Genomic DNA, 15092 nt, shown 5'->3' with positions numbered 1-15092 from the left:
GTAAGGATTAGAAGACTTGATTTCCATGCTAAGGTTTCAAAGAGTTGTCATTGATTGCATTACACTTCTTGATTTCTCCTAGTTGTCTCTTTTCCTACGCCTTAAGATATGGAAATTTATTGTTGTATGCTGTAGCCTGTAGGCATGTCAGCGGTCAGCCATGTGTTTAATATGCCTAGCAAAAGAAAAACAAAAACAGAACCTAGCCAGCTAGCGACCTTGATTAGTTTTTATTTTTTAGGGAAAGACTGTGAAAACAATTATTGACAATTTTAATACTAACTTATTTAATGGTTTACTGGGATAATGGTCAGAACTTGACAAAAGATTGATAAAGCTATTAGGTCTTCCAAGTTCCGACTGACTATTTTTCACAATTATTTTAGGGGGCATTTTTTTTTTTAGATTTTGAGAGGAGGTTAATTGACCAAGAATCCCATATTCATTTTTTCAGATTAAATGTGGGGATCAGGGAAAGTTTATTTTCCTGGGTATCACTTACCCATCTCCTGGGTGGGTAGATATCTTTCCCACCTAGGAGAAAAGTTGTTAACACTCGAATGGGACAAAAATGCCCCTTGTAATAATGGATTTTTATGACTAAAATGGTCATTACATTATTTACCTAAGAAATAAAAGAACATGGGTAAATGCACTTACCCGGGTAAGTGTTTCCCAGGAAAAACTTATCCAGATAATTGCATTTACCTGGGTAAATAACTTGCTGAAAAAATAACAGGGCCTTAGAGAACAGAATGGAAATAACATCTACTTAGACTGTGTTTTGTTTGATAGGAAATAAGAGAAACTGAGTGTTTAAGTTCTTAAGGAATTTTAAAATCATTGTTTAGTAACTTTTCCTCCCTCAACTTTCTGTTTCACCCTCTTATTTCCCACCAAACCAAACAATAACATAGCCTTGATTATTATATGACCACCTTCTTAATGAAAGCTCGGTACTTTCTTAATCATCCTGTTCAGGTCAGTGACCCCCTGCAAAGTTTCTTTGTAGATTCTTCAACCTCTTCTGTACAGCTGTTACAATGTGCTGTCCAGTCATTAGATGCAATTGTTTTGACTTAGAGAAAGCAATGAAGATTTTTTTTAAGCTTTCGTATTTGTAGACTCTGGAGGTTCACATTCAGAAACTGGCTAGGGATTGCACTTATTTTTTATTGGAGCTAGAGATTGAACATAGTAAAGGGCAAATAGATGGTATGTTTTTAGAAGAAATCTGGTTTCAATATTAATATCCAACCCAGAGGCAGACAATTAGCTCTGGATGTTTCATATTCAGAAATTGTTTAGAGATTGAACAATATCATGGTTGTTGGAAGAACTGTGATTTCAATACAATATTCAGCCCAGAGACAAAATTAAACAAGACAAACAAAATCAACTAACCATCTGCCACAAGGAAAAATTCCATTATACCATTTCAAGGGAAATCTATACACCAAAAAATGGTATGGTACACAATAGCAAGTACAATGCTACAAAAGTTGTACTTTATCTCATTACTTCTGATTGATACAGCCACAAATCCAGTTATCCACATCTGGATCAATCATCAGAAAAGTGAGGAAAACAATTTTCTGTACGCTGTAAAATGAATTTAGTGCTTCTTCACACAAAAGAATTTAGTTATTGAACAATTTCTGTTACAATCAGCTTAAACTCTGGGGTCTTCAACATACTATATCTCCTCCCAGCTGCCACAGTAAGAAGACAAAAAAATAACGATAAATAAAAAAGGAGAAACATAATATTGTAAATATTTTCACAATAGATAGAATATAAAAAATAAATAAATGGACTATAAAATATATTTCCCTAACCCCTAATCTCTACAAAAAAAAATAATAATAAAGCAAAATGAGCAACAATTTCCCCCGACCAAACACAAAAAGTAATGAAAGAAAAAGAATGCTTATTTAAATATCTAATGGTGGAATTCTCACAGGTAGAGAGAGAAAACTTACATTGGGCTCTTGTTCATTGCAAAGAAAGTCCACCCCCTGCAAGAAGATATGAGAAGATAATCTCATTCCACATATCAGGAACTCCAGGAAGACACCAATGGCTACAGTCAGGCACTGATGGAGTGTCACTCCAAGTGCCTATATGTGCATCACTTCGGTAGGCCCCCATGGGTGTTACATGCAGAACTGTTACAGGAACTTTCATCTTCCGGACCACCTCTGAGATGATAGCTGAAAATGGACTTCTGTCCTTTCCTCTGGTTCTCAACATTGGGTGACGGGTCACCTTGCAAAATCTATGGCTCTGGCCGCTGATAGAAACAAGAACAAGTGCTATTTCAAGAAAAAATATGCTGATATGCACACCTTCCAATGCCTTAATTCAAACCCAATGAAACAGGAAAAATGGATAAAATCATATAAATGAGAAAAATCAAAGATAAATAGCTCCTGCAGAGGATGTTTGAAGCAGTATTCCTATTGCACTATTGTTCTGGCCTCATTCATTGAACGGCAAAGATGGTTAGAGGCAAGGTTAAGTCCATAAGGGGATTAGAAGTGAAGGAAATTCCAGAAAGCTACTCTGTTGATAAAGAAGTCTTCAGGTGGTCCTTGGCATCTCCATTGCTCAGGGAAGCCCATGCCTGACCTTTCACATTAAACAACTCATTCAATTGGGGTGCCTATTAGCTGATAGCTTGTCCAATGAGCTAGTCAAATTAAGTTCTGACAGGCAGGAGTTGTGAATCACTCAGGGATAATGGAGTTATATCTCTGATAATTGTTTGGTTGCATTTCTTTTTATTCTTTTGCTTACTGTATGCTCCTTTGGTTTTGAGTTTTGTTTGGTTTTGGCTTAGTTTGCTTCTTACTTTTTAATAAGTTAGTCCTTATTAAAGAAACTTGCTAGTAAAATATGGCAGTCAGTACAGAGAAAACCAATGAAAAGAGTACCTCCAATGAGAGGCTTCAAAGGTCCGAAAGAAGACTTGTGTCCTGTTCGTGTTAACCATTGTCTCAATCCATGATGCCCAAGTGTTCAATGCAACTCTGAAGGCATTATTTATTGACATCCCAAGCCTCAATGATTTACCAACCTGGAAATAACAGCCCCTGTCTGGTAACACATGTTAGAAGCATTTTTTTCCTTTACATAAATAACAACAGCACAGAACAAACTAACAATATAACCAGTACTAAGAATTTGATTATATATTGCAATTTGCACACAAGGCATTTCCTTCAGAGCCTGATACCATTGCGTCAAGCAATGGCCCTATGAGGTAAAATTGCCAAACTCTACTAAAAATTTACATGCATTATCATTTTTGGTATCGCTGTTTGGTTGATGTTGGATTAATTCTAAGGTATTCTCTGTTGTCTTAAGGGCATTCAGGGTGTTTTCTTTCATTTAGGTGGTTGCCATGCTCTGGGAGTAATTGTGCTTGATGATTCTAATTGGTGGTTTAGCGGGATGGTTATCTTGAGGCTGGGGAGTGTCCTTTGGTTTCCATTGCATAATGCAGGTTGACGGTTGTCTTGAAGCTGGGGACTTATGTTTTGTGTTTTTCTGGAACCTCAGGTTCCTTTTCAATACCAATAAAAATAACTATTGGCATTACATAACTACAGTCAAGTGCAAAAAGTGGATGAAAGATTAAGCATTCTTGTGATAGGAGTATGGACAACCATGTATTTACTTGTGTCAAGATTTTATATTTACAACGACCTTGAAAGTTTTTTTTTTATATTTCACTTTGATTGCAAGAAATTTTGAAATTTTTATGTGGTTATCAATTTATAGCATGTTTATTTTCAATGTTTCTAGTTGTTTGGAAAAAAAAAAGAGAAAACTTCTAAATTTTGGAAATTCTGTCATGGGAATACCATTAACAAATTAGTCATTTTTTATAGTAAAAAGAAAATTTTATTAATAGAGAAAGAAAAAAAAAAAAACTCTAGAAAAGGGTAACGAGGTAACACCCAAATTACAAATCAACCAAAAGCATTCAAAGGTACAATACTTAAATTTTCAAGCATCTTCCAGAAGTTTTTGAAATGCATAACCCACCTATTCAACCCTCTATAAGATATCTATATTCAGACAGCATAAAATTTCAGACAAACTTCTAGATATTTTCCTCTTCCTAGTTCCTAAAAGATCTTAAAACCTAAGCTTTAAGGAAGAAGCAACAACATCACAAATTCACAATTTAGGACAAGGAGTAGAGGGGTTTAGATGCTAAGCTTCAAATCCATGCAGGTCAAGTGTGGTCTTCATGAGAACAGGTGTAGAAATCATGGAATCTAGAATGAAGGACAAACCACTTTATAGCAGGTTAATTTAGAAAGGGTGCCTACCTCCCTAGATTCCTTCCTCTATTTAGGGACAATTACTAGTAGTGCTGGATCATTCCCCTGGAAGGGCTCCTTCTATTGTTGCTTTTGATCTTTTCTTTATGGGTTAAATTTTCCTTTTAAAATTTAAAAGTAAATGATGAGAGAGATTATTACATCTGTATACTGAGTACCGAGTAATATTGATAATTCTAAATGTCGCTATGTCATATTGATAATTCTTAATGTTACATTAACATAATTTAATTATTAATGCAAATAATGTAATTATTAATTATACTACCATATTAATCTCATAAAAAATAATTATTAAAAATAATGATTATGTATTGGCTGATTTTCTAGCCAAACAAGGGGCAAATTGGGAACATTTGTACTGGGCTGAACTGTAACTTAATTCTTACTTTCAGTTTTGTGTATTTGTAATCACTCTATTAGGAGAGGTCACACCTCGTTCCTCTCTTTGCGATTCTTGTAACAGTTTAACTCTTTTGGCTACTAAAATCATTAATTTTTTTTAGCAAAGGTAAAGTATAATTGTATTAATCAGAAGATCCTTTGATGTAATTAATGAAATAATTAATTACCAAAAAAGGTATCTTATGATTATGTTTTATAATCAACCGTAATCATAAGATATAAACCTCATGTTGGGACCAATGTTTTAAAACACAGAAGCGTGACGCGAGGCATTCCACTACCTAGAGGTATGAAGCGTAGTTCAGAACGCAGTAAGCCTCCCGAACACAAGGAGGCGTAAGCCTCCTTAAGAGGAGGGGTGTTAGGAGGAGGATGAAGAGGAAGGGATCTCATTTTTTTTCTTTATTTTTAATAAAAATCTTTTTATATTAAGAAGAATAAAGATGCATAACAATAGTTGAACCCCCCCCCCCCCCCCGCCAAAGGGGCAGGGAGCAGACCACTTTCTTCCCCCTTATCTTTTCTTCCCTTCCCTTTCCTTTCCTTTTCTTTCCTTTTCTCTTTTTTTCTTCTCTTTCTTTTTCTTTCCCTTCTCTTTCTTTTCCTTTCTTTTCCTTTCCTTTTCTTTCCTTTTTTTTTTCTTTTTTCTTTTTTTTTTTTGTCTTTTTATATCAGATGTGCATGAGGCGTATGCCTCTAGCACGCCTCATGAAAAAAGCGCAAGAGGCATACGCCTCTTGCCCCTGAGGTGTACACCTCAGAGGTGTCAGCACCTCTGGCATACACCTCAGGGCATTTTCCCACGCCTTTTAAAACACTGGTTGGGACAGGATAAAATGTAAACTGATTTCTTCTCATGTTGGAAATTTTTCAGTGTTAGTTAATCTGGAACTAGAGGGGGATTCCAAGGACAATTCACTCATGTGTATGGTTCAACTGAGTACTCGAGAGAGAGAGAGAGAGAGAGAGAGAGAGACTCTAGAAGGATCTTACAGATGCCAGAGGTGCGTATTCCATCCCATGGGTGATTGGTGGGGGGATTTCAATGTGGTGAGATTTATGGAAGAAAGAAAGGGAGGAACAAGGAGAACTAGAGAAATGAGAAGGTTTGTGGAGTTTGTGAATCATTTTGAGTTGATGGATCTCGGTCTCAGTTCACCTGGACAAACAATCAGGCATCCCCGATTTTAGTTAAATTAGTCAGGTTCTTGATTCTCCAGGTTGGATGATAGTTTTTAGCACATAAAACAGATGGCTCTCCCACGCCCTGTCTCAGATCACACCCCCTTACAGTTAGTATGTGGAACTCAGGAGACCAGAAAATGCCCATTCAAGATGGAAAACGCTTGGTTTGAAGAGGAAGAGCTGGTCCCCTTACTTTCCACAAAATGGTGAGAATTCAGTTTGAAGGTACCAACTCATTTATTTTGGCAGAAAAAGATGAATCAAATTAAGGAGTTCCTGAAATTTTGGAGGCTAGAGTTTCAAGGGAGTTCAGATTCAGAAAAAAAAAAAAGAAAAAGAAAAGAAAATAAATGTTTAGAGGTTATCAAGGAAGTGGAGGCAAAGAGCCAGAGTTAAGTGGCTTAAAGCAGGGGTTAAAATTTCCAGCTTTTACCACAAGATACCAAATGCTAGGAAAAGGATAAACCATCTGGAGAGGCTCGAATCTGAAGATCAGGTAGGAGAGAATTGGGTGGAAATGCCACTAAGTATTTTTCAGAACTATTCAAGGAAAGTTGGAACAGAAGACCTCTCCCGGTTGACCTCAACTTTAGGAGACTCTCAGAGCTTCAGCAAAGGGAATTGGAAGCCCCCTTTTCAGAGGAAGAAATCTGGCACGTGGTAAAAAAACTTGGAAGTGGACAAGTCACCAGGGCTGGATGGTCTTAACGATCCGTTCTACAAACAGTGTTGGGAGGTGGTAAAAGTGGCCCTGTTAAAGGTTTTTCAGGATTTCCACCAAAATGCAGCCTTGGAAAGAAGCCTAAATGCTACTTTTATCTCCTTAATTCCAAAGGTGGAAGGCACAACTAATATTAAGGACTTTGGACCAATTAGTTTTGTTAAACAATTTTTATAAAATCTTGGCTAAGGTCCTAGCAGAGAGATTAAAGAAGGTTCTAAATACAGTGATAGCAAAAAATCAATTTGCTTTTGTGCTGGGTAGACAAATGTTAGACAGTGTTCTAGTGGCAAATGAGTTGATTGATTCAAGGAAAAGGGAGGGGAGGACAGGACTGTTATGTAAACTGGACCTGGAAAAGGCATATGATCATGTTAATTGGAAATGTCTGGATTTTGTGTTGGAAAGGATGAATTTTGACCAGAAATGGAGGAATTGGATCAAGGCTCGTATCACCTCTCCAAAGTTTTCAGTTCTAGTGAATGGCCAATTGGCTGGTTTCTTTTAGAGTTCCAGAGGTTTAAGGCACGGGGGCCCCATATCCCCCTCCTTTACATCTGTGTAATGGAAATTCCTGCTATCTTTACTAGCCGAGTGGGGGAAGGAGGGGGGGGGTTCAATTACTTCAATTTTCAGATGACACACTCTGCTTCATTGATGCTGATGTGGAACAATTGGAAGTTCTGTTAGTGGTGCTGAGCTGGTTTGAAGTTGTGTCAGGGTTGAAAGTGAACTGGTCAAAGAATGGACAAATCCCAGTTGGAAGGTTAGAGAATTTAGAAATTTTTTTGCTGAGGTACTGGCTTGCCAGGTTGGTTTCCTACCTATAATGTATCTTGGCCTCCCAAGATACTGGCTTCTTGGAAAGCCAAGTGCTTGTCCTTGGGAGGAAAAATCACTCTCTTAAAGAGCTCCCTTTCTAATTTACCCTCTTACTTTCTTTCTCTTTTCCCACTTCCTTCAAAAGTGGCTCAAAAAAATAGAAAAACTACAGAGGGACTTCTTATGGAGAGGTTGGGAGGAGGAAAAGAAAATCCACTTGGTAAACTAGGATCAAGTGTGTGCTCCAAAAGAAAAGGGAGGTCTTGGGATTAGAAATCTAAAGACTTTCAATCAGGCCCTATTGAGGAAATGGGTGTGGAGATTTGGGAAAGAAAGGGAAAGCTGGTGGAGCAAATTATTAGCAGTAAAGTTGAATTTTGACGGTAGCAGTGAAGGCAACACAGGACCATCTGGCATTGGAGGTGTGTTCAGAACTGAGGAAGGAAAAATTATTGCCCTATTCTTCGGTCTAATAGAGGTAGGTGATGCTCTAAGAGCTGAAATACTTGCTGTCATGGAAGGAATACGGAAAGGAAGGGATTTGAATATTCACAACTTTCAATTGAGGGTGACTCGAAGTTGGTGATTAGATGGTTGCAAAAGGAAGAGGATGAGGGATGGTAGTGATGTAACCGTTTTCAGCCACGTACCAATGTTTTGTGATGTAAAATTTTTTGGCTAAGTACCTCGTCATTTGACCCGGTGGTGGCGTGCCTTAGTGATGAGCTACTTGGTGGTGAACTTCCTACTGGCAAACTGCTTGGTGGAGAACTGCCTAGGGGTGAACTGCCTAGTGGCAAACTGCCCGGTGGCGAACTGTCTAGTGGCGAACTGCCTGGTGGCGAGCTCCCTGGTGGCGAACTGCCTGGTGGCAAACTGCTTGGTGATGAGCTCCCTGGTGGCGAACTGCTTGGTGGCAAACTACCTGGTGGCGAACTGCTTGGTGGCGAGCTCCCTGGTGGCGAACTGCCTGGTGGCGAGCTGCTCGGTGGCGAACTGCCTGGTGGAGAGCTACCTGGTGGCGAACTCCCTACTAGGCGACCGGTGACTTAGAAAATGGTGGAGCTCCCTGGTGCGTCGCAATCCGACTACCCTCAGCATGAGGTGGTCTTCTTTCCTTTGTAGGCAGTGGGAGCTGAGGGACCTGCGAGAACTCCATCTTTTCCTCCTCTTTGTAGGTGGCGGGAGCTAAGGGACCTGCGAGAACTCCATCTTTTCCTCCTCTTTGTAGGCAGCGGGAGCTGAGGGACCTGCGAGAACTGAATCAGAGGTCCCGGGGGTATTTTCCCAGCGGGGCCTCTTCGACGCTTAAGTTAGCACTCTGATTGTAGAGATCTTTGAAGATAATATTAGAGAAACGAGAGAGCTAGAGAGCAGGGATTACTTCCCTTTTTTCATCCCCCTCCCCTTTGGGGGGTGAGGTCTTTATATACCGGAGTCCTCGCGGGTTAGGTGGGTGAAAAGCCTCCAAACAGTAAGACTCGTCACATCCTGTTAGAACCGGAGTACGGTGGTGAACTCCTCGAGGTCGTTAGGCTGGCGCTTGTGTCAGGCGGCCAGGTCGGCGCTTGGGCCGGGTTGTCAGGGCGGCGCCTGCGTCAGTTGGCGGGTCGGTGTCTGGGCCAGGTTGTCAGGTCAACGCCTGTGTCAGCCGGCGGGTTAGTGTCTAGGCCAGGTCGTCAGGCAGGAGATCTTCTTGCGATACGCCAAACTACTCCTGTACCGAACTTCTCTACAAGTGGCGAGTTGCCTATAGCGAGCTGTCTGGTGGCGAGTTGCTTGGGGGCGAACTCCCTGTGGCGAGCTCTGCCAAACTGTTTGTGGCGAGCTCTGCCGAGCTGCCTAGCTCTTTGGCGAGCTCCCTAGGAGCTACCGAGCTCGTGGGGTATGTATGTCGCCGAGTTTATTGGTGGGCGTCTTATGGGCGGTTTGGCCGGATCATGTGCTAGGCTGATCCAGGTCGGCCAGGTCGCGCGCCAGGCCACGCGCAGGTCGCACTAGGCCAGCCAAACCGGTGCCCGGTTAGGTCACCAATTTCTAAGTTTGTTGGCTGGGTGTTTGCCTAGTTGTCACGAGGTGCCACGTGTCACAATTCCACTGGAGGGCCAAATCTGCCCTCATTAGGTGGAAATATATTCATGAGATGAGGAGGATTATAAGGCTTCTCCAAGGGATGGAGGTCACTTTACATTGGGTGAAAAGAAATGCTAATTCTTTTGCTGATTCTTTGAAAAAACAAGGGGTGGGAAGAAATCAATTATTTTGGGCTTGTTTGTAACTTGTTCATCTTTTGGAAGAGATAAGAGAGTTTATCTCTCCATTCTCTGCTATGTACAATTCCATCTTTTTTAATGGTTTCAATCAATACAATTTCTGCTACTGATAAAAAAGAAATTATTAGCAGTAAAGTATGGTACAGATAGAGGTGACAGGGTACCGTTTTAAATTTCTCCTCTTTGGGATGTCTCTATAGAAGAAAATTATGGAAGTTGTTCCACTTCTAAATAGAGGATTATCCCTAAAGCTGGGATCTGGTTACAGACTGAAATTCTTGAAGGATAGTTGGTGTAATAGCAGGCCTTCAGCCAAGTCCTTTCCCCAGTTATACCAGCTTGCAGAGAATCAGGATGCAATGGTGGCTGATTGTTATGAAATGAGAGACAACAACATTTCCTGGAATCCTTATTTCAGAAGACAATTTCAAGATTAGGAAATAGACCAAGTGGTAGAGCTGTTTGAGTTGCTATCCAATCATCCATTGAACCAGATGGAAGAAGATACTTGGACTTGGAACTGGACTGCAGACGGGTTGTTCTCAGTTAACTCTTTTGCCAGAAGTTTAATAATTGGAGACAGAGCTGAGCTTCCTAATGACAAAATCTGGAATCCAATACCCCCCTCTAAAGTAAATGCCTTGGTTTGGGCTGTAGTGTTGGATAATAGCCTTTCTAAAAGGAACTTGATTGGAAGAGGGATTCAGATCCAAGACCTGCAGTGTGTGATGTGTAGACCTGTTCATGGGCCGGGTAGCCCGATGGGCTGGCCCAGCCCCCAGACGGGCTTGAACATGCATTTTAGCCCGCGGGTTTGACCTTGGGCCTAAAAGCCCGAGCCCGACTATTTTACGGGCCGGGCTCGGGATTTGTCAAAAAGCCCAGCCCGATTTTTGTATAATTTAAACCCAAAATTCCTAAACCACCTAACCCTAACCCTAAATTCTTCTCACTTTTCTTTTCATTCTCATTTCTCACTCTCAGACTCTCAGAACCGGCTCTCATTTCTCACTCTAAGACTCTCAGAATCGGCGAACCCAGGTGCACCATTTTCACTCTGCGAACTCAGGCACCAGCAGCCGGTGCCACCAGAACTAGGTCGTTTCTCTCTATCTCTCTCTCTTTTTTATCTTCTATCTTCTCAGTTCTCACTTTTCTTCTCATTCTCAGTTTCTCACTCTCAGACTCTCAGAACCAGCGAACCCAGGCGCACCGTTTTCATTCTGTGAACTCAGGCACCATTTTCATCTTCTATCTTCTCAGTTCTTACTTTTCATCTCATTCTCAGTTTCTCACTCTCAGACCCTCAGAACCGGCGAACCCAGGCGCACCGTTTTCATTCTGTGAACTCAGGCACCATTTTCATCTTCTATCTTCTCAGTTCTTACTTTTCTTCTCATTCTCAGTTTCTCACTCTCAGACTCTCAGAACCGGCGAACCCAGGCGCACCGTTTTTACTTTGCGAACTTAGGCACCGGCAGCTGGTGCCACCAAAACTAGGTCGTCTCTCTCTCCGGCGGTGAGCTCTCTCTGTTTCTCTCTCTCTCTGGCTGGCACTGTTTTCATCTTCTATTTCTCACTTTCTCAGTTTCCATTCTCACTCTCAGACTCCCAGGAATCGGCAAACTCATCTCAGGCACCATTCTCTCAATCTTAGAGGGGAACTCAGGGCCGGGCTCAGGCCCAAGTTGTAGGCCCATTGGTTGGGTTCGAGCCTGAAAATTTTCTGTTAATGAAGAGCAAAAGCCCGGCCCAGCCTGACCCATGAACAGGTCTAGTGATATGTGGCCAAGAAGAAGAGGACAACAGCCAGTTGTTCATTCATTGCCCTGTTTCTGCAGAAATTTGGGGGCATTACCTCTCCTCTGTGGGTTTATCTTGGGTTATAGCAAAGACTGTGATGGATCTGCTAAGGTGTTGGGAGCTCCAGGCCCTGTCAAGACTGGCAAAAAGTGTTTGGATGTCAGTCCTGCAGCAGTAATAAGTATCATCTGGGTGGAGAGGAATAGAAAAATTTCCAAAACTGCTCCAAGGATGTAAACTGTCTAATTTCTAGTCCTGTAGGCAAGCTAATCTCTTGAAAAGAAGCTGCTAAAGGTCTTCGAAGCAGGGTGCTTGGAGCCCATCCGGGGTCTAGAAGTTTGTTTGAGTTGTAATTCAATGTAGGGTCTTTGGACCCAGTTGTTGCTCCTTGAGTGGGGCCCCTCTGTAATCTCTTGTTCCTTATAAGAAAATCACCTTACCTTTTTACAAAAAAAAAAAAAAGAAGATTTATAACCAATCGTATATATTTATAATTTGAGATTTGGCTTTTAATGTAATTTAAACTTAGTTTATGTGTTTGAATGATAGATCATGTATTAATTATGTTTTATTATTTTAATAATTGATTGTGGATTGTATTCTATTTGCACTGAAATTGCATTTAACTAAATTGTGGAATACATGTGAAGTTGGACTTTGGATTAGTAATGACTATGTGATATTATTTAGGTTGTTTATGATTATGTTTTATTTTCTTTGAAATTGAATGAAATGTGGAATGTTTATGATAAGTTGTTATCCAAGGTTAAAGCTTTGAAAGGGAAAAACAACATATTATTTTTTTTTAAGGAACAGGTTCTGTGGGTAAACCTGGAAACTGACCTTGGAACCGCCAAGGCCAGAACCAAGCTTGAAACCAATCTTGACAGGGTAGGTCCTGATTCCAGAAACCTGGAACCGACCCCTACAGCATAGGTTCCAGGTTCTGCCTTGGAACCGAACCAACCCAAGCTCACCCCTATCACAGAGACATTACAAGAGGAAAGAAAGAGGATTAACGCCACAAACACATTACACAAGGAAATGATCACAGAGACATTACAAATGTAAGACAGGATTAACGCCACAAACACATTACACAAGGAAATAATCCAGACTAAAGAAGAACAACAGCAGAGTCAACAGACATTTTCTTCCAAAGATTTAAGCCTTCTATAATATTCCAGCATCTATCAAGTTAGGCATGAAGCTCCTTGGTTTAACATAAAGAGTGAGGTAAAACCAAAGTTTAGAATCCAAAACAAAAAACGAAGAAAATAATATATAAAACGGAAGAAAAAAAAAGAAAGAAACAAATTTGCACAACTACTTTTTCTATCATCCATCATAAGGAACATAAATCTCAAAGTGATTATGCATACAAAACACAAATAACACAACAGGACAATTTTAATAAAGGGTAACTGTATTGATTGTATTGGATATACGTGGAGAAAAAGAACAAGAGAGGATGCAGGCAAATACACAAACATGGACAGGTAGCTCTTCTCCATTACAAAAGAAAAACTATTCTGATATGGATTTGTCACTTAAGTAACAACAAAAAAATATCCCTCCCTATTCCAAATCTAACAAGGCCAGCAGATCAAGATCTTTTTTCCATTGGTATCAATTTGATTTGACAAATTATAGACGACGAGATCTCCCTGATCTTATTGAGTTAGTGTGCCAACTAGCAAGGGCCATTCCCAACTTGTTGACACCATCTGATAGTATCTGATACCATCAACGGGGCATGACATTGTACTATGATATGCAATACATAAAATAAATGAATATGGAAGAAAAAGAAGCGGATGGGTCAATCACTTTCTTGTTCAACTGCATATATTGTGGATCTCAAAGTAATTATGTATGAAGCCCTAAATAAAACAAAAAAGGAAACAGGTAGAAATTGATTTACTAGTAAAGCTGAACTCACATTGAAAAAAGCTTCCCGGGGTTCCACCAATGCCCTGTATTAAAAATTAAAACATCCGAATTGATCCACTGTTTATTGATGTCATCCAACTTGTCCAGCCTCAATGTCGACTTAACCCTCTTTGGTGCATTTTTAGGCACCCAGCCACTCTGCACCAGGAAAACTGAACGGTAAAACTCAATAGTGAAATTAAAGGAACTGAACCTTACACCCAAAAATCGAATCTGCTTCGTGATTTTCTGCCCATTAACTTCATAAACGCTCTTCTTATCCTCCACCCCAGTCATCAGTAAACATATCAAAGATTCCCACTGCGTTCTACTCATGGAATCGCCAACCAAAACAACCCGTTTTCCCCGGAGCTTCTCCAGAACCACATGTACATTAAACCTTGGGATATCACAATTCTTGGGCTTCCACCTCCACTTGAGATAATCTCTATCTTTCCTCCCATTAGCCAAGCAATTGAACCCTCGCTCTACAAAAGGACATTGTGAGCTATTATACAGTGGATAACTATAATCCTGGACCCAGCTTCCATGGAAAACATTGCAAGTCTCAGTCGAACCGTTGGATTTGGAAATCCCAGATCCATGAATCGCCTGACTGAAACTGGGGAAAACATACAGATATCCGCAACCCATTGCTAAAAGGAATGAAACCAACGAACCAATCACAAGAAGACCATGGAACGATCGTGAGACCCAGCTCTTACAGTGGCTAGCAGCTCCTGAGCTGTTAAAACTCAAGGACCTCAGGGTCAAATGGTCGGACATACTCCGATTGAAACTAGCGACCATCTCAAACATCCTGGTACTGTGAGACAAGTAACATCAGTCTAGTGTCCTATACAAATTATCGAAGTGCGTTTCCACAAAAACGCATCCAGTGATACAATCTCTCAAATCCATAAATTGCGAACCCATGAGTATCTACTAAACATCATTGCCAAATCAACTCGGTTGGAACCAAAATGGGCACAGAACGCTGTAAAACTATAAACTTCCGAAGCATTAAAACCCCATTTTTGCTCAAAGACCAATATCTACAGAAACCACATCCTCAAAACAAAACTCTCCGTTCTACCCGAAACACCTGCACGCCAACCGCCGATGACAAACGGTTTTCTTGACAACCATAGAGTCTTCTTGAGCATCACAGAATTGAATCCAAACAAAGAGCAAAAATGGTAAAAGAATATACCAAGAAAATCAAATCTAGTGAAATTTGATCAAGAAGACAGAACTAAGCCAGGTACCTGCATTCAACGATGACGACGACAGTAACTAAACTGCAATGACTGGTGAAGTTTTGCAAAGACAAACCCTCAGAGCAGGAAATGATGTTTTGCAGCTACACACTGCTTTGAAATGGCAAAGATCGGAGTTTGGTTGGTGGAGCTGGAGACCACCGGAGAGTGGCAATTACCAATTAGCAAAAGCCGACGAGAGAGAAAGAGAAGGGTGATCCAGTCAATTTCCACAAAGGGCACAACAACGAATATAAAATTGCGGGAAAACAAACAAATTTTTGTTGGTTTGGACGATCGGATCGGAACATAGAGTGTGACAACACAGATGCTTGTC

General features: G+C 40.6%; 1 protein-coding gene across 3 annotated transcripts; it reads right to left on the bottom strand.

Moving 5' to 3' along the window:
* Positions 1 to 1408: 1408 nt before the first annotated feature.
* On the bottom strand, positions 1409 to 15092 carry LOC148851693 (protein trichome berefringence-like 7). Of its 3 annotated transcripts, none has more exons than XM_088946938.1 (5): positions 14765 to 14996; positions 13507 to 14650; positions 2937 to 3095; positions 1983 to 2293; positions 1409 to 1712 (listed from the first exon to the last, which is right to left on the bottom strand). In XM_088946938.1, the coding sequence occupies exons 2-4, from the start codon at positions 14313 to 14315 to the stop codon at positions 1996 to 1998; spliced, it is 1266 nt and encodes a 421-aa protein (XP_088803064.1). In that variant the 5' UTR covers positions 14316 to 14650; positions 14765 to 14996; the 3' UTR covers positions 1409 to 1712; positions 1983 to 1995. The 3 variants fall into 3 exon arrangements, with proteins under 3 accessions (XP_088803064.1, XP_088803066.1, XP_088803065.1); XM_088946940.1 differs by having other exon boundaries at positions 13507 to 13655; positions 14765 to 14904; XM_088946939.1 differs by having other exon boundaries at positions 13507 to 15092.

This window comes from Nelumbo lutea, chromosome 5 (genome assembly GCF_056320005.1).
Source record: "Nelumbo lutea isolate HS-2025 chromosome 5, American lotus-T2T, whole genome shotgun sequence".
In the NCBI taxonomy this organism is placed as follows: domain Eukaryota; kingdom Viridiplantae; phylum Streptophyta; class Magnoliopsida; order Proteales; family Nelumbonaceae; genus Nelumbo; species Nelumbo lutea.
This window is presented reverse-complemented; position numbering and strand designations above follow the sequence as displayed.